The sequence below is a fragment of the Marmota marmota genome, unplaced genomic scaffold (assembly GCF_001458135.2).
Source record: "Marmota marmota marmota unplaced genomic scaffold, marMar, whole genome shotgun sequence".
Classification (NCBI taxonomy): Eukaryota; Metazoa; Chordata; class Mammalia; order Rodentia; family Sciuridae; genus Marmota; species Marmota marmota.
The window spans coordinates 1,556,729-1,581,513 of record NW_026000052.1 but is presented as its reverse complement, the minus strand read 5'-3'; the positions used below and the strand labels follow the sequence as shown (position 1 = coordinate 1,581,513).

The following is a 24,785-nucleotide window of genomic DNA, read 5'->3' as shown; positions in this document are numbered from 1 at the left end:
CTATATAGCTGTGGGTAGTAAAGCTCCAGGCTCTCGAGGAAGGCCACATAGCCCTTGTGACCTGTCCTCTGCAGGATGTCCAGGAGCACGCCTGCAGGCCAGAGAGGCAGGGCTGGGGATTGGGGCATTGGGGGTGGGGGGGCAGGGCCAGGGCTGGGGAGGAGGCTCCCAAGGTGCAGGTGGGGTACATTCTGGGCACAAGGTACCCCAAGCTGTGTGTGCCCCTGCCCGCCCCACCCGGCTTTGGCCAGGCCTGGCCTGCCCAACACAGAGGTCAGGCTAATGATCTGATGGAGGTGCCCTGCAGGTGGCCTACGATGGGGACAAAGTGCTGCCCGCCCACCCCAGGCCTCCCAGGGCCTCAGTGGTGTGTGAGCTCCCTGCCACTCCAATCATAGCTTCCAGCAACATGGGAGGGGACCTCCACTCCGTCCTCAGGATGGAGGCTGGGGCTCACAGTCCACCTGGGTGGGCCAGGGCCAGGGAGGCACAAAGCAGCCACCTGGGGCCTGGATCCTTGGGGCAGCAGGCGGGGGCAACACTGACCCACTTTCCGCTTGCGGATGACAAGGTTGGGGTCACTGAGCACCTGCTCCTCGTCATCAGGGTTCAGAACCTTGCACTGGCGCAGGTAGGGCGTGATGCGGGCAGGGTCGATGACAGAGATGAGCTTGACCCGGAAGCCCTCCAGGGCATTCCAGCACTCGTCCTCATTCTCATAGTCCGACATGGCCTCCGCAGGCTGGTGGCTGGAGCTGGCGAGAGCAGCTGAGGTAAATGCCCACCTGCTGTGCCCCTGGCCTGGAGCCTAGCCCCAGGGTCAGCCCACACCAAGTGTACAGGTGTCCTGCCAGGGCTTTGGGCAGGGCCACCAGGGAGCCCCACCCAGGGGCATCTGAGGGGTTTACCCTCACATTCCTGGCTGCATGACCATTTCCCCAGGGACAGCAGAGGCATTGGGACAGCTCCTTGTCAGGCTACCGAGCCGTCTCCTTCTTTGAGCTCCGGCCCTGCCCCTCTGCCCAGCTTGCTTTCTTCCTGAATCACCTGGGTAAATATGAGAGGAACAGCTGGGGTCTAAGAGAAGAACATTCCCCTGCACCATGACATTCCAAAGTGGTGGGAGGAGGTTTGTCCCACGGGGCCACCCTGCATGGCACTGTGAGTCCTGGCTGTCCAGCATCCGGGCTGGGCGAGGGGCAGGTTGGCTGGTGGCCCTCCCACCTTTGCCTTGGAAGGGAGCCAGGCTGTGGAGGACTTCCTCATCCCCCAAGGCCCCTGCCCCCCAGTCCTTCCGCTGGCCATGGGCTGGTGATGCAACAGCTCCATGGCAGCTCCCCGTGTCACGGAGCTGTTTAGGGAGGGCGGTGGAGGGCTGCTCACGGGGGCATTTGCCATTACCCTAGACCCGGGCATGCTGCGAGGGGCTGGCAGGGTTGCCTGTTGCCCAGGGAAGCTGCTGCCGCACCCTCTCATGGTTCTCAGGTCCTGGGCACTGGTGACCCCTGCACTCTCTGGCCCAGAGAGGGCCTGGCTCCTGCCAGGCTGGGGACACTCAGGCCAGCTGTAGACAAGGGGTCTTCCCATGAGGGCCCACCCTTTGATATCTTCTTTCACCAGTGCACAGCTCAAGTGACTGGCTTCAGGACTGGGCCAAGGTGGCAGCAGCCGAGCAGCTCTACCTCCCTGAGACAGGGATGGGGCCCTGACCGGCCAGAGGAGCTGGCTGGGCCACTGGCCCTTGAGACAGGCATGCTCTTCTGAATAACTCCTCAGCTTCCTGCTGCACCGATTCCCTGCCCAGGCTGGTGGCCCAGGGGACAGCCCTGGGAACACTGGGCTTTTACTGTCTTTCTGGCCCGAATCCACATGGCCCACACCAACTCCCACCACTGACTCCTCTGAGCAAACAGGTCTCTGCAGAGTGGCCGTGCAGGGCCCGGGAATCGCTGAGGCCGCATGGCTGGCCTGTGGGAGCACAGCACTGCTCTAGGCATGTGCTTCAGGGTCCCCAGCAAGACTATGGTCTCCCAGCCACCTTCCCCCATGCCGATCTCCTGAAGGGCTCCAGGCCAGCCTACCTGCAGGAGCCACCTGCCAGCTGCGTGCTGTCCTGGCCGTGGGAACACCAGGATCTGGGGCTGCCAGGGTCTCTGGGAGATGCTGTCGGCAGCTTGGTGCTGGAGGGAGCGAGGGTGGAGCTCAGAGGGAGGCTCTGACTTCCTGCTGTGTTCTGGTTAACACCACTAAGGCAGGCCTGTCCTCCCGCAGGGGGACAGTCCCTGGTGGCCTGCTTCTGGTTTGACAGCCAGGGCGGCCCCAGGGGAGGGAAGTGGAAGTCCTCTGGGGAACAGAGGAGCCTGCCTGCCCAGGGACAGGGTCCCAGGTCTTAGGGCACCTGAAAACGTGGAAAGAAGGGCAAAGGCCCTCCTGGGCTAGAGGAGGCCAACCCACCATGGCACCCCGGAGGGCACATGGTCTCAGGGCTGGGTGACCTACCAGAGGTCAGGAGTAATAACATGTTTGCGGCACACTGCTGCCAGCCCACTGTCCAGCTAGACATTTAAGCCCTCCACAGGGGGTGAGGCACCCTGATGTCCTCCCTGTCCTTGCCACTGGGAACCCCCATGCCAGTCTCCCTTTCTACCAGGATGCATGGGGGGGTACTCCCAGAAGCTGATGGCAGGCAAAGCTCGGCCAAAGCCAATGGGTGACAGGCAACAGAGTCCTCTCTGGCCCACATCTAGGGTGGTCCTTGGAGCCTGGTCCCTGAGGGGTGTGGAGAGCCCCAGGCCCCACTTCAGCAGGAGGAGCTGATTGGACGGAGCCACACCTGGCCTGCCCGGTCAGGCTGAGGCAACAGCTACCAAGAAGGGGTGAGTGGAAAGGGTGGGAAGCTCCCCTGACCACTCCCTGCATGGCCTCTGACCCTGCGAGACCAGCTCTCCTGCTGGATTCCACGGAGGGCCAGCAGCCCTGCCCATGTGTGGAGGAGCAGGCAGTTAGGGATGTTCCAGCTCCAGGCCCTGGCAGCACCTCCTCGTTGACTGCAGAGGTGACCCAGGCTGTGCTGTCACAGCAGGGAAGTGGCAGGGGCTCCCCTGCCTAGAGCATCCCATTTGTTCATGAGGGACAAAGGTGTCTTTTCTGGGGTTTTGTCTTTGCAGTGCTGGGGATGGAAGCCAGACCTGCACATACTGAGTAAGTGCTCCATCACTCAGCTACTCCCCTAGCCCCAGGTGTGTATTCTGAAGAATAAAGACATTGCTGGACACAGTGGACATGCCTGTGATCCCAGGGACTTAGGAGGCTGAGGCAGGAGGATTCCAAGTTAGAGGCTAGCTTGGGCAACTTTTAAGACCCTGACTCAAAATAAAATAAAAAAGGTTAGGGGAGCTGTACCACTGAACTGTAGCTAGGTTTGATCTCCAGGACCACAAATATACTTTGAAGTCATGTTCTCAGACTTATCAGAATTAGGCTAGGAGTTAGCAACAGAAAGATATCTGGAAAATTCCCAAGTATTTGGAAATAAATTTTAAGAAAACTCTACAACCCGCAGATTAGAGGAATCAACGAGGAAAACTAGATACTGGTGGCGGTGTACACTTGCAGCAGCAGAGCCTAATAGCCGAAGGGCGGGTCCAGTGCCTGTGATGGTCCCCAAACGATCAGGACCTGGACAGGCACCCCTCCTTTTACTTCTCTGAGCTGGAAATCTCCAGTGAGAAAATGAAGTAAGTGATGACAACCAAGCCACAGGAGGGTCCCAGGCCTGGGCGAGTGGGAAGCCACATGAGAAGACAGGACTGGGAAAGCAAAGGGGCAGGCACATGGCTGGGCTCTGGCCCGGAGCCAGGAAATGCCCACGGGAAAGGAACCACCAGAGGGAGGGAGCCGCTGCTGTGACTGTGGGCAGGCAGGTGGCCACTGGTCCTGGGGACGCTGCCTGGGGCCAGTGTGGCCAGAGCCACAGCCTGTTTCCACAAAACAGACAGGAGCTACTTCTCTAACCTCTCCAGAGCTCAGGGGCCATGAGCTCAAGGTCCAGCAAAGGAGGCTGAGCCAGCTGGTGTCCCATGCAGCCCCAGAGCTGACGGGTGGTACAATTCTGGTGGCAGTCTGGGTCTACCACCCGGTACCCTAAGACAACAAAATCACAAAAGCTTGTCTTGCTTTTTAATTGAAAAATCGAACATTTACTTTATTCCTTCAAACACTGAGCTTTGTACTTAGAGACCAGCCAAGCCTGGGACAACCAACGTGGCCACTCTGCTGGGTTTCTTCCTGCCTACTACAGGCAGCAGCTCTCCAGACCCTGGCTATTTTCTCCTGTACGGTGGACGATGGGCTCTTGGGGTAGGCGCGGGCTCTATGTCCTTGTTCTGAAACACAGGAGCACACTGATGGTGGGGGGCACTCGACTCCAGGAGGGCCCAGTACATGCAGCCAGACCCCAGACAGTACGGCCAGCGACACTGCGCCACATGGGGAAAGGCACTGGAACCCAGGGTCGGATGCACAGAAGACCAGCTGGAACACCAGGACACTGCCACCCTCCGCCACATCATCCTGCCACTCCTGCCAGCTCCAGGACCTGTCCTGTGGTCAAAGCAACTGCTCTTGCCTCTGGGTGGGCTGACCTGACTCCCTCTTCTCAACCCAAACATACCAGGGCCTATAAGGCACTTGCTGTCCAGGACAAGGGCCAGAGCAAAAGCAAAGTGCTCTTATGGGCTCAAGGCCATGGGTAGACCATAACTACACAGGTAGCATGTGGTAGGTGACATAATCAGTGACACCAGGATGGAGTGGAGACTCAGCAAGGGGAGGGAGGAGCCTTGTAATCCTATGGGCAGAGGGGACAGCTGTGCAGAGGCCTTGAAGCACACAGGGTGGGTAGGTGGGAGGATAGAGAGCCTGTGTGACTTGGCCCTGTTCCTACCAGGCCCATACACACAAACAGCCTGTGGACCCTCACACCCGGCTTCAGCTTTGGTGCTCCCCAACAGAGGAGGCACCCAGCTCTCCTGGTTGCAGAGCCTGGGACTCACCTGCTGCTCACAGCAGGGGCTTCTGCTTCCGGGCATGCCGGCCATGCCTGGTCCTGAGCACATCAAGGTCATCAAAGGTATCCAAGTGGGAGGGAACAGCACCCTCGCTAGAAACCAGAGCTCCCTGAAATAAGAGCCCAGGCAAGGACAAATAAGAGTGACCCCCACCACAATGGGCAGTGGATGGGGGCACAGAGAAAGGCCTTGAGGGGAAAGCACTAGCCAGTCTTGACCCAAACAGAACAGGCCAGTTTCTTGGATCTGTCCTCACTCAGGACAGGGCACATTGTGAACCAGCCAGGGAGGGGCTGCAGCAGGCCTTCCTGGAGCCCACAGGGGGCTTTCTCCCTCACAAAGGCATCGCCAACCCACTTTAAGGAAACCCTTCATGGCCAGCCTTCTGCTCTGAGGCAAGGGACAGCAGGGACAGTGCTGAGGAACAGGGCTTGGCCCCCCTGGGAAGGGAGCGACCACCTCAGGGGGAAGGGGAAGGCTGCACCTGGAAATCCTGGGGAGGGCATCACTGGAGGCTGCTGCCCACAGGTACCCCTGCAAGGCTGAAGCCCACCCTGGTCAGGCACAAAGGTCTGACACCTGGCAACAGGGGCAGGGGTTTTGGTGTCTGTGGCTCCCTAGGGGCAGCCAGGAGGCCACAACAATGTCCCCAACATTTTGTTTCAAGGTTCTGGTGGGACAAGAAAGAAAAGTATTGCTAACACAGATGAGAAAATGTCCTAAGCAGAAGCCCTGGGTCAGGTGTGTGCCTGTGGTGGGCAGAGCTCAGAGCTGGCCAGCTCAGCTACCACGAGCTCTTCCTAACACCCACCCAGCACTTGGGGGGGGGGGGACCCTGAGTGGCAGGGCTGAGTTTCTGCAGCGTGGGCCAGCTTTTTCCTCCTGTGGGACATGCAGCCAGTGTCCCTGTGCCACTTCATCAGCCCCAACTTGCCACGCCAGGCAGGAAGGACATGTAGGCAGGAAAGTGCAGCTGAGCCTGGCACCCTTACCTGGATGGGGACCGTGGTTGCTGGCCTTGCCTGTGTTCTACTGGATGCACAGCCTAACCAGTTGTCCCTGTTTTCAAGGTCCAGCTCACTCAGGAGGTCCTCATCCTCACTCTCAGAGCTGGCTCTTGTGGCCACTGACAGGGTGGTACGGATGCCATGGGGGGCCAGGGTGGCCAGGAGAGCAGGCACTGTGAAGGCTGCCAGGAACCGTGCCTTCAGCAAAAGGTAGGCTGGGTTGTCCTGCAGCTGCCTCCGCACCAGCTCCAACGAGGTCTGCAGCGCCCCAGCTGCCCCACTGGCCACTAGGGAGGAGGCCTTGTGCTCTAAGGCCTTCTTGTGGAGCAGGAGGTTGGACAGTGCTCGTAGGCTGGACAGGGTAGGGGGATGGTAGGGTAGCCTGTTCCCCAGTGGGGGCACATGAACCCCTTGCTGTCCCTTTAGCCACTGCCGTGTGGCTGCCTCACTCTCCAGGGAGAGCAGGCTCAGATCCAAGGCCCCCTTCTCGGACCCAGACAATTGTGGCTTCTCTAGACCCAGAGGCCCCCCAGGCTCCAGTGTCCCTCTTGAGCCATTTGTGGGACCAGTGCCAACAGAAACAGAGAGCTGGCTGGGCCGGGGGGACTCTGCTTCAGGGCAGTTGGTCTGGGAAGACGTCCTTGGCACTGCAGCCTCCTTGACCACCTGGGCCTCTCCAAGAGCGCCAGGAACATTACCACCGACTTCTAGAGGACTCTGGGATAGGGGGCAAGTTGGGGGAGCTGAGGTGTCAGTCCTGGAAGAGGGGGCTGGCTCTGTGTCCACACTGGCCTTGGGCTGTGAGGGGCAAGCAGGAGCCTCACAGCAGGGTGGTGGGAGTTTCACAGGTAGCCCTGTGGGACCAGGGAGGCCCACCACTGCTGGTACTGGCAGAGGGAGCAGCCCCTGGGCTGTGAGCACCCAGGTGACAGGCAAGGGGATGCTGGCTGCCAGGGGGGTCCCACTTCTGTGTGTGCCCAGAGCAGGCGTCAGGTTGAGGGGCTGCATGGGCAGTTGAGTGGGGCTGGGCGCTGCGGGGAAAAAGGGCAGAACCTCAGGTAGGCCCTGCTTCCGGGATGTGGTAGGGGCCTGAGACTGTCCCAGAATGCTCAGAGGGCAGCCCACGGGGACTTGGCCAGGGCTTGGGGCGGGACTGAGAGGCAAGGCTTGTAGGGTGGGGAGTCCCTCGTCCTTGTCTGAAACCCCAGTCTCCTGCCAACAGCCAGACGGGCATGCACTGGCTGCCATGGGGGCCCTAGGCCCAAAGCAGTCTGTACTGGAGACAGGACCTGTGGCTGGGGAACCCTGAGGCTGAGGGGCTGGCAGCACAGGGGGCCCAAGGGTCACAGGGGAGACCAGCAGCTGGGGAGGAAGAGTTGGGCCCTGGGTGGCCCTCCTGGCACGAGCCTCACGGAGCCGCTTCTCCCGAAGCAGCTCTGATACAGTCTTAGGCTTGGGTCGGGGACCGCGTGGGGCCGCCACAGGCACTTGGGGTGAGGTGGAGTTGGCCTGGCAGGACTCCTGTCCTGTGCTCCCTCTGTGGCTGGCACTCTTTGTAGCATTCCGGGTTGGCACATTTGGGAAGGGGCATCCTGTAGAGGGACAGACATCCACAGCTGATGGGAAGCCCAGGCTCTGGACCTAGGGACATCAAGAGGCCCCTGCAGGGGGCAGCTTTTTCACAGAAGGGATGGGAGTCATCACAGAAGGGATGGGAGTCAGGTTCTAGACCAAGGGCTCCAGCTGCTTACCGCCAGATCTTTCACCTCATAGACCCTCAAACTCCAATGCTCTGACCACAGTACAGGCAGCCCAGCCTGCTTAATAATGAATGGCCCGAGACTAGCCTAAACCCTAAGAATCTTCCAGACCAGGGCTATTTGGCCCCACTGTTCCCCCTCCTGTGACAAAGCACTGTCCCCTCAAGGTCCTAGGACAGGTCCAGAACCAGGTTCTGCTGGCATGGGTGACTGGTGACTGCCATTAGGAACAGCCTTTGCTAGAGGCAACCTCTGGCCTCCTGATTCTCTGCCTGGGCTGCCTCAGGGCAGGCAGGCAAGGACTCCAGCAGCCCTGGGCTTGCCCAGCCAGCTCTTGGCCCCGGGGTGGGATTCAACAGACACCCACCAACAGGGCCACAGGCTGTGCTGCTTGGAGCTGTGGCACCAGTGTGGCAGATGCTGCCTTTCCCACCAAGACAGAGAGAAGTGTGGGGGTGGTACCTGGGGTGCTCTGGGCACAGGAGGGAGCCTGAAAAGGAAAGAGACAGTCAGCCTGCAGGATGTCCTCGCTGGGCTCAGATCACCTCTCCCCACCCAGACCGACCTTTGATACTCTCTAGACCCTCAGCCCAGCTCTGAACAGAGCTCAGGGGCCATGACAGTGGCTGAAAGCCTGATGCTGGGGCTCCAGGAGCAGGCGCCCCTGCCAGAGCTCATCTGGTGGTTGCCGCAGCGTGGGGTCTGTGGCCTGTGCAGACCATGAAGCCGTACTTGATGCGCAGCCTAGTGATACCATTTTGTGGTTCCCAGCCTCCCCAGGAGACAGCTCCAGGGCCAGGTCTCCTGTTAAGCCTGAGTGTTTAGTTTCTGAAGTATGAGGTGCCTGCAGCTCCCAACCTCTGCCTGGGACAGGTGGTGTCCTGGGAGAGGCACAAGGTCCACAACCTGGCACGCCTCGGTGTCATCCCGCTTGCACCTGCCTGGGACTCGCCAAGAAGCCTGTCAGGGCTCAGACCCTCACTGTGGGCATGCATAGGTCTCCCTCCCTGGAGGAGCACAGCAGGGAAGGCTGCTCTGGGAGGTGGGCCCCACTCCTCCAAGGGAACTGGACCCTGAGGCTGCTACCTGCAGAAGATGTGGTGGCAGGCCCTGGGTGCCAGACTGGAGTGATGTGGGTGGCTGGGTCTTCCTCTCACGAACAACATCCAGGCAGCCAGCAGTGTCGATCTGCAACAGCTGAGGGACACTGGGGTAAGGGCACGCCCCCTCCCCAGCCCCATAGGGTCCAAGTGCCTAAGTTATTAGTAGGAGGGGGCGCGGCCCCGACTGTAGTCCCCACGAGGCTGCCCTCAGGATCAGATTCACAGCCCAAGGTTTGGCTGGAGCCAGCTGGAGGCCACCAGAGCTTCGGGTGCCCTCAGATTGGACTTAGGTTCTCGGGCTGCCCCAGTCCAAGGCTGCCTTCCCTTCCTTCTGGTTAGCCTTTGAGTGTGCACCAGGCCTCCTCCCTCTTGCTCATCCTCCACTTAGACCTGGGGTTCTGGTGCCTATCCCCATTTTACATAAGGGGTTAAATGGAATGACCAGCTGCCCCTTCCATATTTATCTGCTGAAAGCTGTCGACCCCAGAGGACTGTTTCCAAGGACTGGAACTTTAGATAACCCAGACTTCAAGAAGTAAACCCCTGGCAAACTTCAAGTCTCCACCAAAAGAAGAAAGCCAACAGCCTCCTGCTCAGGTGGCTCACCTGAATCAGCAGCGTGAACACTGGGGTGCTGGCCAGCCGGGTGGGCTCTAACTGCATTCTGATGGTGTTAGCTGAGGGCACACAAGGGAAACAGCTCCAGCTACCGAGGTCGCCTTTGGGAGTCCGAGATCTCTCAAGGTGGTAGAGGCAGGGGCAAGGAGAAGCCAGAACCCTGTCCCACACAAGCACCAAGGGACAGAAGCCCTCCCACTACCCAAAGAACCCCACACAGCTGTCCCTTCACATAGCAGGAAGACCAGCAAGGGCAGAAGGAAGGCTGGCCCTGTTTCCTCAAACCTGTGGGGACAGTTGCCTCTGCCCCTCACAGCAGCCTGACCCCAGGCATGGCCCATTTCTCAGACTCCTGATAGACCACCAGGCACCCTGTCTCCACCCTCAGCCCCCACAGGAGGCTCCCAGTACATGGGTAGTACCTCTAGTGTGCACAGCTGCAGGCCTGGGGGGGACCTGTGCGCAGGGCAGGGCGATATCACCCACCCATGGTGTCACAGCCAACAGAAGTCTACGCTCGAGGAGCCTCCGGTGCAGATTATGTCTCCGGTGCTGCTGTCCATTCTGGAAGGTTCCATGCCTCAGCTGCCATAGGTAAGGCCCAGCCATGCCGTCACCAGGGCCAGGCCCTGGGGGTGAGTCAGGTGGGGACGGCTGCCTCAGCCTCTCCTTCTGCAGGAAGAAGGCACCTGGGCCCCTGGCCAAAAGGGCCACAGTATCCCCAACTCCCTCAATGTATGGTCACAGACAAGAAAGAGACCACTCATACCAGGACGTAAGTGCTTTGGGCCCTCACCAGTGTGCGGTTCTGGACGGCCATACTGGTCCTCAGCACCTTCTGTACTGTCATCAGGGGTACTTTCAGCAGATGCTGTCCACCCTGACCAGGAGAGGAGGCTGGATGTGGGGGCCTGAAGCCTGTGCTACTATGGACTTCCCTGGGCCAGAGCCTAGCCTGCAGGCCATGGGCGCCACTCCACGCTGGGAAGGTCTGCACAGGACACGTGCAGCCCTCAGCCAGGCCTGGCTCCCAGGAGAGAGGCTGCCAGAAACGGCCCTCGAGGTGAGGGTGCTGCTGTGGGCTATGCTCCACCCGGGGGCAGCTGGGGCACCACTGCTCTGCACCCAGTGCCCCAACTCTTTTAAAACAGAGGGCGACAAGTCCATGTACGTGACTAGCTGGGCTAGCCTGCACAGGAGATGTCACACAGATGGGGGAAAATGGCTTCTCCCTGTCCCCTAACTTGGATGTAAAGTTTCACAAATGCCTCCCAGTCCAAGTGCCCACTCAGCCATGGCCCTGAAGCAGGTCTCCCCTGGGCTTCTGAAGCAGAGCTGGGAACACTGGAGGCTGCTATTCTCTACAAAGGCTGCTGCACATGGGCAATTCTAACATCAGCCCAAAAAAGAACTTTCTAATGCACAATAAAGGAACATGGCTGGTGGCTAGGCCACACACCAGGCTGCCACAGTGTCACTGAACACCAGCCTCAGTGGCCACCAAGAGTACAGGGTACCCACTTCTCCCCTTGCATACATCCAGGGATGCACCTAGGGGCCTGGAACCCACCTCAGAGGCTGGCTCCTCCAGGCTTGCTGGGTGAGGGTCTGCCAAGTGTGGGTCTTGGACACCTCTCGGGACGGGGCTGTGGATCCCGGTAGGGGCCTCTCTCTGGTTCAATTCCTGAGGAGCCAAGGCTGTGCTGGAAGCTTCCCTACTGCAACCTTGGGTAGCATCAAACTCCTTAGAAGGGCCAGTGAAGGCAGCAGGGTGTCCTGAGCAGCCCCCAGCCCCTCCCCTCTGCAGCTGGCTGGTGTTCTGCCTGGCAGGGACCCACAGGTCCATGTCTGGCACTGTGTACTTTGGGGACAGTGGCCCTCTGAGGCCCTTCCGGGGTTCCTCTAGCTCTGTCTCTGGGTCCTCGCTGCTGCTGCTGCTACTGCTGCTGCTGCTGCCGCCACCTCCAGTGCTACAGCTGCTGCTGCTATCGGAGCTCCAGCGGACTCTGCGACAGGGCCGCCGTCGCCTCCTCCGGAGACTCTTCTTCTTCTAAGTGGAGGAAAGGGTCACTTGGAGGCCTCTGCTGCCCAGGTTTGAAGGACAGGCCCTCAAACAGGAACACCTCAAGGGGTAGAAAGCAGCTGCTGACCAGGCTGGTCTCCCTCTGCCCCTGGCCTGAAGACAACCCAATGCCAGGGCCCAAAACCGAAGGCCCCTCCCCTCCCCTCCCCCAGGTATTCCAGGTGATGGGGCCTTCTGTCTGACTTTCAGGAAAGCTCCCCAAACAAACAGGTATCTTACCCCAGCCATGACCTTCCACTTGCTTAGACACTGGGAGCCTGAGCGATGGGGTAGTTCAGAAGCTATTTTCGCCCAGTGACCTACAAAAGCAAAACCACATGGAAACAGCTTCATCCTGATTCTCTCCAAGGATACACTCATCAGCTTGGAAAGAGGGCTTGCTGCCTGCAGGAGCTGAGCCTGGGCTCCTGGGGAAGGGCTTCCTGCACAGCTTCCTAGGCTTGGCAAGGAGCAGACGTCACTTATGTTGGTGCACCTGCAGTTTGGCAGCACCCGAGTCTTGGGGTGATCAGGGAAGTACTGGCAAACATGCAACCAAGAAGGAAAAGTCACCCACACATTCTAAACGTGGGTCTCCCACAATCTGTTATAATCAGGCTCCATGCACACTGGACATTCCAGGGATTTATGCCCCCTTTCGGGTAGTACTGGGTGGGAGGGAAACCAGGAGCCGCTTTTATTGGGCAGTGTGACAACAGGTGACAAGAGTCTTTGTGTTTGGATATCCTTAAGCCTAGCAATTCCTTAACTAGGATAACTCTGAGGAGATATTACAAATGTGAAGACTTAGCTAAAAATCACAAAAGAAGTAGTAAGAATTTAAATATCTGTCAGGAGAAGGCTGATTAAATAAGGTATGTTCTGCACTCCAGGGAAATACAATGTAGCCACTGAAGGCAGGAGAGTGGTCAGTGCCATTGCCACAGTGAGCTAAGCAGCAGGTCACAAGACCAGGCAAGGGCTGAGTAGCAGCTGCACAGGGCAAGTGGTGGTGGGCACACGGCAACAGCAGTGCCTCGGGTCTGGGGTGGCTGCCTTATTCTACTTCTAGATTTCCTGTAGTGAATACGCAGTAACTCATAAAAGGGAGCCAGAATGTGGCTCTGTGGCTAAGGGCTTGCCTAGCAGGCATGAGGGGTTTCCATCCCCAGCACCAAAACCAACACAACAAAACCCCCCAAATTTGTAATGGGAGAGACCACCACCATTGTCAAAACAGTAAGAAATGAGGCCAGAGAGCTAATCTCAGGCAGCAGTGAACCATAGGCCTGTAGGATCTGCAAGCCTTCACCATGAGCTCCAGGCTGGCAGGATCTAGAGGAGCGAACACTTCCACAACTCACCAACACCGTATTTTTCTATTAATTCAATTAACTGCTCCTCTTCTTTTGCATTCCATCGCCCCTTTTTCAAACTAAAATGTAATCTTCTGAGATATCTGAAAGGGACATGGAAATAAAGGGACAATTTAGATGCCAAGATACTTTCCACAGCTGTCCAGCTTCTGTAACGATTTCTCAGACATAACACCAAAAGCACAAGAAAAATATAAACAAATTTATCAAAATTTAATAATTTTCTACTTCAAAGAAAGCAGAAAGATAAGCCACAGATTGGGAGACTATCTGCAAATCACGTATCTGATAAGGGGCTTCTATCTGGATTACGTGAAGAACTCTTATAAGTCAATAACACAAAGACAAACAATTTTAAAGATGGGCAAAAGATTTCAACAAAGATAAGTGCATATATACATGTGTATATCTGGCCCAGAGACATCATGCAAAGATCTCACAGAACTAGCCATAGGAAAATGCAAACCCAAGCCAGCGAGGCAGTACTTCACACCCCTTAGGATGGCTACCATCAGAGAAACAAGAGCTGGTGTGGATGTGGAATACTAGACCCCAGGCTGCGCTGGGAACACATTTTTAACAATAGTATGGCAGTTCCTCAAAAGGCTGAACACAGTTACTACTTGATCCGGCAATTCCACCCTCAGGATATGGCCAAAAGAAATTGACATTTGTGGGGGCTGGGTTTGAAGCTCACTGGTGCAGAGCTCGCCTAACACATGTGAGGCACTGGGTTTAATCCTCAGGACCACATAAAAATAAATAAATAAAATAAAGGTATTATGTCCATCTACAACAAAATGTTTTAAAAAATTGGACATTTTTGGATAAAGTGGATATTTTATGAGGATATGTACACATAAATATATGCAGCTGGGGATTCAGCTCAGAAGTGCTTGCCTAGCATGCGTAAAACCCTGGATTCCATCCCCTGTACTGCCCCCCAATATGCCAAATAAAACAAACCAAACAAACAAACAAACACTCTACACCAATGTTCTGAGTGTTTCCAAGGTTCACATGTGCATCAGAATTTACAGAAATGCAGTACATAGCTGAATTTCCTTCCATTTAAGGCTAAGTAGTCTTCCACTGCATGCATATGGCACATTTTGTTTTATCCACTTTGGGAACAATGCTTCTTCAAATACAGCTGTCAAAGTATATGAATTCCTGCTTCCAATTGTTTCGGGTTTTGTATCTATTGATTAGTTTGGGTATGTTATGGTTTGGATGTGAGGTGTTCCCCAAAAGCTTATGTGTGAGACAATGCAAGGTTTAAAAGGGTTTAGAAGGAAATGATTCGGTTATGAGTCTTAACCGAATCACTGAATCAATCCCTGTTGGGATTAACTGAGTGGGGGCTGGAGGTGGATAGGTGGGGCTGCGGGAGGTGGGTCCCTGGGAGCGTGGCCTTTGGGGTGGGTATCTATTTTGTATCTGGTGAGTGGAGTTTCTGCTGTCTGGTCATCACATGAGCCACCTTCCTCCACTGTACTCTTCTGTCACAATGTTCTGCCTTACCTAGAGCCCTGAGGAATGGAGCAAGCTTTCTACGGACAGAGACCTCTGAAACTGTGAGCCCCCAAATAAACTTGTTTTCCCCTAGAATTGTTCTGATTGGGTTTTTTAGTCACTACAGCAAAAAAGCTGACTGAACAGGGTAGAACCCTGCTCATCATGGAGGAGCTGCCGGGTTTTGCACCACCCCAAGTCCCCACCAGACCCAAGGGCTCCAACTCTTCTGCATCTTCACCAGTACTTTTTTTTTTTTTCCCCTTTTCTTCTTAGCAGTACTGAGGATTGAACTCATGGGTGCTCTATCACTGAACTAATCCTCAGCCCTTTTTAAATTTTTTATTTTGAGACACAGTAGTTGCTAAGTTGCTGAGGCTTGCCTTAACTCACCGTCCTCCTACCTCAGTCTCCCTACTAGCTAGGATTACAGGTTGAATGTCACCACACCCACCTTTCTTTAAAAAAAAATAAAAAATAACGTTCACCCTACTGGGTGTGAAGTGGTATCTCATTATGGTGCTGACTGCTTTGGTAATGAATAGTGATGATGGCTTCTTTTCATGTGTTTATTGGCCACCTGTGTGCATTCTTTGGAGCTGTGCCTGTTTCCTGACCCAGGCTCAGTGTTGTCACTGAGGTTGCTGGAGTGATGAGACTGTCAAAAGTCCTGTGGTGGTGCCACATAGCTCAATGAGTACAATAAAGACTGCTAGCCTCCACACTTCAAAAGAGTGAGTTGTGAGGTTCGGGAACTGCATCTCAATGAGCTACTAAACAGATGAGGGAAGAAAGGAGCAGGCTGCAGTAGCTGCCTGGAGCCTCGCCCACCTGCTTTCTGGGGCAGGAGATCTACCAACCAGGAGCTGCCAAGTGAAGCCAGCATCGTACTCCTGGTTGACTAGTAGTACAAATGTCTTCTAAGTCTGGGTTGTAAAAAAATATTTTATCCATGCCAGGGCACACCTATAATCCCAGTGACTCAGGCAGTGGAGGCAGGAGAATTGCAAATTTGAGACCTGCCTCAGCAATTTAGTGAGACCCTGTCTCAAAATAAAAAACAAAAAGGGCTGAGGGTGTTGCTCAGTGAGAGAGCCCCAGCACAAAAAAAAAAAAAAAAAAAAGCAAAGCTTATTCTGGTATGCAGAGATTCTTAGGCCACACCCTCCTCATTGACAGCATAGCATTCCTGGGTCAGCCATCTGGCCTGCCCTGTAGCCTAAGGAGAGTGACCCAAACAAGCCCTTCCTCACCTGGGTGCTATGCAACTTACCGATCTCTGCACTGGGCATCGCTCCTACCTGGCACCTCTTCCCGGATTTTAAACCAATCCTGCTCCCCATATTTGGCAACAGCTTGAAGCAGTTTCTATAGGAAGGGAAAGGCAGACAAATGATACCTTCTGGTTACAGCTGTAACCTGACTATCCAGAGCCTGTCAGGCTCAGATGCGAATGCCAAGCATAGCAGCCACTCAGGAGAGCCAGGGGAACTCCGCTGAAGACAACTTTCCTCAGGCTCACAAACTTACAGCATCTTCCTCTGGGGCCCAGAACCCCTTTTTCAGGCTGGGATCCAAGCTCTTGGTCCACCGATAAATCAGCTGCATGGAGTCTCTGCCCTCCATGTAGTAGACAACTATGGATAGAGGGTTTGTGGGGCTGAGAGGCCTGGCATCCAAATGGGCACACAGAAGTCACTCTGACCCTTAAGGATCCTGTTGTGCAGTACTTGGGGCGACCAGCCATTGTTTTCCCTCCAAACTCTCACAAGCACAGAGGTGAACTGCTCCAGCAAGTCCCTTTCCTGCCTACGTGGGGCCTCAGACTATTAGGGCATATGGCGCACTCACTTCTGCGATAGGGAATGTGGCTCCCAACACGCATCTCCTGCACCAGCTGGGTGAGCATGCGGTCCTCCTCCTCTGTCCACTCCTTGCGCTTCAGGGCTTTGTTGTGCTCCTGGAATTTCTGCAGGCACTGGAAGGCGCTGCGGCTGGTCTTCCCAAAGCCAAACAAAGCACAGAGGTGTTACTGGGCTTTGCCCTGCACATGAAAGGATGTCCAGAGTGCCATGGGGCACGTGCTTCTGTGAACCAGCATTCTCCTCTTCTAGCTCCTACAGGTGGCTCCTAGGTAGCGACACCAGACCCGCTACCCAGGACCAGGAAAACATCAGCCTCCTGGAAGAGGGCTCCACCATTTATACTGAGTCAATGGCTACTTCAAACAATACCTAAACCACCCTGTCAACTCCCACACTTGATGGAAGGGAGCACCCAGCTTGGAAGGAGTAGAGCTACCCTGTGCCTCACAGATCTATAAGCCTGTTGCTGGTACCCTCTAGCTCTTGATTTCCAAGATGGGCACTGCTGGGATGGTGCTTGGTGTGGCATCCACAGCTCCAGACACCAAGAGGGAGAATCCGGCAAACAAACCCTTAGCTACACAACTGATGCTTATCTCCTGGTGGGAAACTGGCCTTCTATGGACAGGTTCCCATAACATGAACCCTCTTCTTCAAAGCAAGCTCTTGAGCAGAGGACTCCTGGGGCTGGATGGCAGTGCTTAGCCCTGAGGTCTGCTTCCGAGCTTTCCTCTCAAACACTTCTGAGGCTGCTGTGAGGCGTGAGCCCAGAGGTGCCCTCGCTGCAGTGCTGGCATGCCTCTGTGCTGGGTTGCTGCACAGCCAACCTCTTGATGTGGGCCTTGCTAATACTGTCCTCCCAAACCTGGTCTGCTGTGTGCATGGGTACATACTGACCAAGGCAAGACTGTGCCCTTTCTTCAGCTGTCTGAAAGTAAGACACTCAGTCCCAAACTTGCCTGACTGGCCCTCAGAGTGGAAAATGCGTTTTTTTGTTGTTGTTGTTGTTGTTGTTTTGTTTTGTGGGAGGAGTACTGGGGATCAAACTCAGAGGTGCTCTACAAATGAGCTACATCTCAGCACCCCCCCCCACACCACTCTGCTTCTTTAAATTGAGACAGGGTCTCACTAAGGTGCTGAGGCTGGCCTTGAAATTGTGATCCTCCTGCTCAGCCTTTGAGTCACTGGGATTATAGGCATGAGCCATTGTGCCCAATTCAAGAAATGTTTTTAATTTTTAAACATTTTGGGCAGGCACAGTGGTGCACACCTATAAATCCTGGCTACTCAGGAGGCTGAGGAAGGAAGACTGCAGGTGGACAGCAGGGCTGGGGTATGGCTCACTTTCTCTCTCACACAAACACACAGGTTTTGGCAAGTCTAGCTATTTGTGACAGCCATGTGCTCTGCCATAAGAAGGGATCACTAGAGCTGGGGCTCAGCGGCAGAGCACCTGCTGCACACATGTGAGGCACTGGTTCCATCCTCAGCACCACATAAAAACAAACAAAGAAACAAATGAAATGAAATTGTGTTCATCTACAACTAAAAATATTTTTTAAAAAAGTGATAACTTTTAAAAATAAGATTTTTCAGAGCACATTACCGGATCATAAACAAAAAACATAACCGGAACAACAAGCACAGCGAGGACTTCAGAGACCTATTTAAAAATGAAAAACCAAAGTCTAGAAAAACCTGGGTTCCAAGAAACAACAAGAACTGAAACTAAAGATTCTCTAGAAATCCACAAAAAGGACATTCTGCACCAGGCTGCTCTCAGAACTGTGGCCTTTCTTCAGCTGTCTACCTCACCTGGGAGAGCAGAAAAACAGTCTAAGAACTCAAAAGAAACTAGAAAATACCAACAAAATAAGCTTCACAGAAGGCTGACGGAGGAGAAAGCCTGGAGCACAGCTGCTCACTGCGGCAGAGATTGCAGTCAGGGCCTGCAGCAGGATCCGAGCACTGAGGCCCTTGGAGGCCAATCGGGCCGTGGTGTGGGAATGAATTCATGTCTTGCTCCTTACCCCCAGCTCCTCTGCAACTAAGTGCCACTCCAGGTGGCCATGCGTAGCTGCGATGGCCCTCAGCTGCTCCACCTCCTTGACACTCCACTCCTGCTTGTTGATGCTTGGATGCTCAGAGCTCTGCCAAAACTTCCGGATCTCCTCTGCACTGCGGCCTCCTTCAAACTGTGCCAACAAGAAAGAGTCTATTGGGGTTACCAACTCCAAGCACACTCAGACACAGCACTGGACTGAGCTGTTACTCTGCCTGTCAGCCACTCCTGTGGGCAGAAATAAGTGGAATCTATCCAGCTCACAAGGCCTTGCCCAGCGAAAAAGCAGAGACAGGTTCACATGCAAAGCTGGGAACCTTAGAAACTTCCACTTCAGAAGAGCTGCCTCACACCAGTGGCGAGGGGCCTACGAAGCTGCTTGCTCCTCTCAACTGCTAGATGTGCCTTTGACTTGAGGGGATAAGAGGCCAGGGAAAGTGTGGCCTGCCTACCTAAATGTGACCCACATCCAGCTGCCAGAGTCCAACTCACATGGATATTGGAAATCTTCTCCCAATCGTGGTTGTCCAGCCTGTTCCCCAGCAAGGCCTCCTCTGGAAGCTGGCTGAAGGAGGGACAGGGTGTTAGGTTCATACCTGGCCTGCTGGTTCTCCCCAGAGCCCTGGAAGGCCCTGGCTCACTTGATGTCCTGGATCTCCTTCTCTGCCTCCCTAACCTGCTTCTCCAGGGCCTGCTGCTCTGACTCACTGGAGACCCGGCTCTGCTTCTGGCGCAAGTACTCGAGCCTGAAAGGCAAAATGGAAGCAGGCTGTGGATGGTGCCATGCTCCTGGGGGCCAGGGACTGGCTCTCGGAGTGCCCTTTCTCCTGCCTCAGCTTTGCACCCCCTCTGGGGTGTGCCTACAGTCAGAACAGTATCGTCCAGGGCAAGAGCTGCCATGTGTTTGTGGAAACAGGTGGTAGCTACCTGCTGCCAGTGCCTCAGAGCCTGGACGACCATGCAAACCTGGGTGCACAAGATGCAGACAGCTGCAGACATCCTGATTCAGGCCAGGAAGGGAAGAACTGGCTATCTCACAGCCTCAAGAAGGACTTGATGTGTGTTGCTGCCACAAACCCTCACCATATACAATCCATGAGGGGGCTGGTGAACACTCGGAAACCCCTGGTCTGGCCCAGGGCTCCTGGTGCCAAATGCCATCTGCTCCATCAAAAAGACACCATCCTCCCTCCTCCATGCAATAGGTGTACACAGGCACTGGGAACCTGGGGCTAAGGGACCGTCAGTCCAGATCAGATCCTGTGATTCCTCCTCTGGCACTGCCTGAGGATCTGCTGGTGCCCCAGCTCTGGCAGGAACTTGTACCTCCAACCTAATTATCAAAGCAGCAGCACCCTTTGAGCATGCACAGCCAGGTGGCACTTTGTGATACCCTGTGGCCATGTGACACTCCCACCAGCAGACCTAGAGAGCAGGCTTCATGCATGAGGGAAACAGAGGCCCAGAGAAGAAACTGCCTGAGCCAGCAATGTCTGTGGCTACCTCCTCCAGAGGAGGGTAAAGCTCAAGCACCAGCATCTCTCTGGGGATGGTAGGGCTGTGGCAGAGTGAGGAAACATGCATGCTGGACCTTGCCGAGCCCATATGGCTACCCAGGTTTCCCACTGCAAGAAAAGCTGTGCTGACCTATGCCTTTCCCACTTACTTCAGTAACTTGGGCTGAAGCAGGCGCTGTAGGCGGTCACTCACCACTGACTTTCGGAGCAAAGCTTTCTCCCAGTGCTTCCCTGCAGAGGAACAACACCATAGCAGTCTCCACACTCCCCAGGACCCAATGCAACCCTGGGCATCACTACGGGTCCCACCTCCAGAGGAGGAAGCTGTGCTGAGGTTCTGTGGATGCCAGTTAGGCAGTGAGATGCAACCCAGATGCCGGCCCCTCTTGTCTAGCAAAGGACCTCACCTGAGCCCTACCCCAAGTTCACAGCAGGGTCTGACAGGGCTGACCATTCCCAGCCAGGGCAGGATTAGTGGGGTTTGGGGTGGTCCCCATCTGCCCCTTGACAGGTTTTTTTTTAAAAGAACCCACCCAGCAAGAGAAAGGCAAGAGGTCAAGTGGCCAGTCCCAGTGATCAAAGCCTGAGGGAGCACATAAGGCCACAGGACAAATAGGCCTAGGAGAGACAGGGCCATGGGAAAGGCCTCCTGGGTCCCCACACTCAGAGGACTGGCTGGGCTGGGCTCTTACACTTGGTCACCAGGAGCTCCTCGAAAGCCTTGATTCCCTGAGCAGCCTTCTCTCGTGTCTCTTCATTGGCAGGAGGCCCCTGTCAGAGCGCATGGTGTCACCATGTGGCAGACCAGGCTGCATTCACCTGCAGGGTCTAGCACGCACCTCCAGGGCCCAGGCTGGGACTCAAGCCATTTCCTCCCAGCCTGCTCATGTGCCTGCTCACATGTAGACCAGACACTAGACCTCTGTAGCCAGAGCCGACAGCTGGGTATGAGCCAACTGGCACAGCGGGGGACTCAGTGACTCCATGAGGGCTGACAAGGAGCCCAGGCCTGCTAAGAGCAACACTGGGACCTCCACATGGAAGACTTCCTAATTGCCCATGGTGCCACCTCAGGGAAATAGGCCCCTGATGGTTTGCCTACTCAAGAAGGAGACCTTGACTTTCATAAGATAAAGCAAAGTTTTGAGGAAGTTGGATCACGTCATCCTGAAGGGCCAAAGGGAACTTAAGACCACTCACAGCAGACTGTGGAGATGAGAGCCCCTCCCCATAGGGTGCTGAGCCCTGCCAACAAGAAGCAGGGCCTCACTCACTCACCACTCCAGTGACCCTGTCTTTGAAGTACGGTTTCATGAAGTGACCGATGTACATGTTTGGGGGTAGACTCTTGCCGTCCTTCACCCTGGGGCCTCTGGACCCAGCCAGATCCCATAGGATCTCCTCCTGGGACATAAACAAGGCCAACTGCAGGCCATTTGGGGACAAACAGGGGAGGTGGCTGGGGAGCAGACCAACCAAAACCCTGTCCTAGGAGCATCGTTGTGCAGACTCTCAGGATCAGGGGGGTCAGCATGCATGGGCAACCCTACCTGTTGCTCCCTGTTCTGGGCCAAAAGCAAGCTGACCTCTGCCAGCTTCTCTTGGATGACCTCCTGATAGACCATGTTCAGCTGTAAACAAGTTTCAGGGTCTTCAGGGAGGGTTTTATCCTTGGGGTCTTCCTCATCATTGCTGGCCTCACCCCACCTTTCTTCTTCCTAGTTAGGAGCCACAAACAGGAAATGAAGAAATAGGATATAGGGGTATTTCCCCTCCCCACAGCCCTGGACACAAACCCACATTCCAGCTACTGGACACCTGGGACATGGAGACAACTCCAGTGCAACAGCACCAAATGTGGACCCAAGAGGTGACTCAGGTGAGTGGCAGGGCATGTCTGTGGGAGTCCCCAACCACTATTCCTGATCCACAACAAAGGGAGATCCAATTGTTTGAAGTAGGGCCAGTGTGAGAAAATAAGTAGCTTCCAATTACTAAAAGAAAGGTTCCTGTGAACACTGAACTTCACGCTAGCTCATGTTGCTTCTCTCTCTGTACCACCTGCTACAGGTTATGAGGAGGAAATTGTCTGCAGAGCATCACAGCCCAGAGCTGGAGACACCAATGCACCCACCAGAGGGCGACGGTCCAAAGCCCTCAGGACTGTGTCCTCTGCCTGAGGAGGGCCAATACAGCCCTCAAACATACAAGAGGACTTTACCTATGAACCTGAGAAAATAAGCAAATTGCAATAATTTCCTAAAGTAAAACTCAAAATAAACACAAAATGATTAATAACAACTGACAAACCTAGGTGTTTACTAGGCGCTGTTCTAGATGCTCATCTTTGCTCAAGCAACCCCATTATTCAGATTGGTAAACTAAGACAAAGCAGACAAACTGAGGAGGCAGTCAGGTGCATGATGTGGAGAAACAAAGTTAGCATTTTATCTCCTTTGTTATTTTCTCCCTTTCAGCGTCTATGACTTCTGCCTGCTGCACAATACATTATGAGGTATTAAAAACTAACAACGCTTGTAATCCCAGCAGCTCAGGAAAAAGGCTGAAGGCACAGCCACTAAGCTTTTAACAGTGGCTGTTTCTGGGGACAATTTTTAATTTTAACAACAAATACTCTCTGATGTTTTGTTTTCATAACATGTACTAATTTTACAATGCAAAAAAAAAAAAAGGGCAAGTAGCAATTACCAGGATTGGGGGCTCAACAGCTTCCAAGTCTTCACTGGGCAGTGAATCTGTTGGAAACAAATACACTGTACTGGAGGGTGATGATGGAAATGATGGGAACGGAAAGTGGTCCCTCTAGAGGACTGTGGGAGAGCCCATAGAAGAGATCCTGGATGTCTGTGCAACAGTCAGCTCTGGGCCCACCCTCTCTTCCCAGGACAGCATGCTTACCCAGAGGGCCCTAGAGCCCAAGGCCAGAGGGCAGCAAAGATGGGGTACCAGCACGCCCATGGGCTAGTTAGCAACAAAGGACTGGGATTAACTCTCTGGCTGGGGAAAAGGCAGAGGCTATTTTGGGCAGGAAATAGGACCTGGTTATGCAGCATGAGGCTGAAAAGAACCCGGAGGGTGCACACGCTTTCAGCCACACTCTAGGATGGCTAGGCTTACCTGCATCGGAATCCGAATCAAGACTTGATTCTGAAACCTCCACATGGATGTTGGAGGAGCTGGGATCCAAAATCCTTTCCAGCTCCTTTATCTCCTTTGTTATTTTCTCCCTTTCAGCATCTACATCCATGACTTCTGCCTGCTCCACAATACATTATGAGGTGTTAAAAACAAACAACACTTGTAATCCCAGCGGCTCAGGAAGCTGAATCAGGAAGATCACAAGTTCAAAGCCAGCCTCAGCAACTTAGTGAGGCACTAAGCAACTCAATGAGACCCTGTATCTAAGTAAAATACACACACACAAAGGTGGGGGGGGGCAGGGGCTAGAGATATGTCTCAGTGGTTAAGTGCCCCTGAGTTAAATCCATGGTACCAAAAAAAAAAAAAAAACACCAAACCCCCAAACAACCATCAAAGTGCCAGGACCCATCCTTCTTCAGACACATACTTACTGGGGATGGCAGAATCCTGCCCTGGATTCCCCAGAGGGAAGGCCCAGCCTAGGGAACCCCAGAGCTGCAACCTTCTGCATCCCCAAGAACTCCTGCTCTTTGCTCTATCAGGGGCCAACATCCTATCAATGTCCCCCTGCCAGCTAAGGCTAGAAGCAGTACCAGCAGTGGATGGACAGACTACCTGCATGGTTTCTGCTCCTAGGTCCAACCATAAGGAAAATGGTCACCTAGTATAGAAAGTGCAGGGCCATGTCACCAGCAGCCTAAGACCAGATGCTCAGCTCCCGTGAAATATGAACCTATGACCAGAGCTGCAGGGCTGGGCACATAAGGCACTAAACAAATGGTCACTGAAACAAGGTGAACTAGGCTACTGCCATTAACAGGCCCGGAGAGCAGGCTCCCAGAGGCAAGGCTTTGCCCATTTCCTGCCCTATCTCCAGCCTTGGAATAGCAGGTGATAGTGTTGACACTGAACCAGTTATCTGCTGAAGCACAGGGGAACTTTTTCTGTGCAGGGAACACTGGTGAGTAAAGTCTGGAGGGAGAAGGAAGCTGGGAAGAGAGAAGGGTGGGAGAATAAAACACTGGCAGAGAATATTCTAGAAAACATAAGCACACACCCAGAATCAAAAACAAAGAGAAAAACCTTCCCAGCCCTTGGCATGGCTTCTCCCTGATGAGAACTGACGGGGTCCTGCCCTGCAGTAAAAGAGAGTATGTGCCAGTGGGGGCCCTTTGGCTGAATCGCTCCTGCTAAGGCACCTCGTTTAAACCTGGAATTCAACTCAGCGAGAAGCCAACCAGATCTGCAGCACACACTGGCCAGGCAGTGTTCTTCTGGAAGCCCGGCCCTAAAGGGAAAGGCAACTTGTGCTGCACAGAGAGCGCCACTTCTCATCCCGCTCGCTCCCACGCTGCTCAGGCCGAGCAGAAAGGACGTCGAGGCCACAAGTTCCTGCGTCAGGAGCCACCGGCCTTCCCTGCTGTCTGGTCCTCTCTCCCTTCAAAGCGCAGAACCTCATAGACTCCCCAGAAGACGGCGGGCACTGGACAGCCCACTCAGCCCCAGCTGCTCCCCGGGGCCACGAGTCCCCTTGGGGCGGGACTGATAAACCCCAGGAAGCCGCAGAAGCACGGGCTCGGAGACACTTCGGCCCTGCGCCGGGGCGAGGGGCCGGGGAGGCCAGCCGGTCCCGGGCCGACGCGCGCTCGGCGCCACGCGGCCTCGCCGG

At 54.8% G+C, this 24,785-nt stretch overlaps 2 protein-coding genes across 13 annotated transcripts in view; both read right to left on the bottom strand.

Moving 5' to 3' along the window:
* The window catches only part of Card9 (caspase recruitment domain family member 9), a 10,581-nt gene extending 8,401 nt beyond the window's left edge, over window positions 1-2,180 (bottom strand). Inside the window, exons 1-4 of the mRNA XM_048813418.1 lie at window positions 2,082-2,180; window positions 915-1,047; window positions 547-755; window positions 6-91 (exon numbers count right to left, since the gene is read on the bottom strand). Coding sequence (XP_048669375.1) covers window positions 6-91; window positions 547-755; window positions 915-934 — 315 coding nt within the window. The 5' untranslated portion in view covers window positions 935-1,047; window positions 2,082-2,180. The remainder of the gene's footprint in view (window positions 1-5; window positions 92-546; window positions 756-914; window positions 1,048-2,081) is intronic.
* A 1,985-nt stretch (window positions 2,181-4,165) lies between these two features.
* Snapc4 (small nuclear RNA activating complex polypeptide 4) overlaps window positions 4,166-24,785 on the bottom strand; it is a 22,425-nt gene continuing 1,805 nt past the window's right edge. The window contains exons 2-24 of one of the 12 annotated variants that reach the window (XM_048813321.1): window positions 23,093-23,231; window positions 22,664-22,728; window positions 21,505-21,672; window positions 21,233-21,358; window positions 20,647-20,725; window positions 20,104-20,185; window positions 19,079-19,183; window positions 18,930-19,002; window positions 18,406-18,570; window positions 16,362-16,509; window positions 16,041-16,147; window positions 15,784-15,878; window positions 12,984-13,078; window positions 11,860-11,939; window positions 11,128-11,607; window positions 10,327-10,437; window positions 9,980-10,229; window positions 9,546-9,616; window positions 8,920-9,033; window positions 8,299-8,326; window positions 6,062-7,668; window positions 5,055-5,178; window positions 4,166-4,385 (exon numbers count right to left, since the gene is read on the bottom strand). In XM_048813321.1, coding sequence (XP_048669278.1) covers window positions 5,062-5,178; window positions 6,062-7,668; window positions 8,299-8,326; window positions 8,920-9,033; window positions 9,546-9,616; window positions 9,980-10,229; window positions 10,327-10,437; window positions 11,128-11,607; window positions 11,860-11,939; window positions 12,984-13,078; window positions 15,784-15,878; window positions 16,041-16,147; window positions 16,362-16,509; window positions 18,406-18,570; window positions 18,930-19,002; window positions 19,079-19,183; window positions 20,104-20,185; window positions 20,647-20,725; window positions 21,233-21,358; window positions 21,505-21,672; window positions 22,664-22,728; window positions 23,093-23,222 — 4,296 coding nt within the window. In that variant the 5' untranslated portion in view covers window positions 23,223-23,231 and the 3' untranslated portion in view covers window positions 4,166-4,385; window positions 5,055-5,061. The other 11 variants (XM_048813320.1, XM_048813322.1, XM_048813319.1 and 8 more) reach the window with 11 other exon arrangements.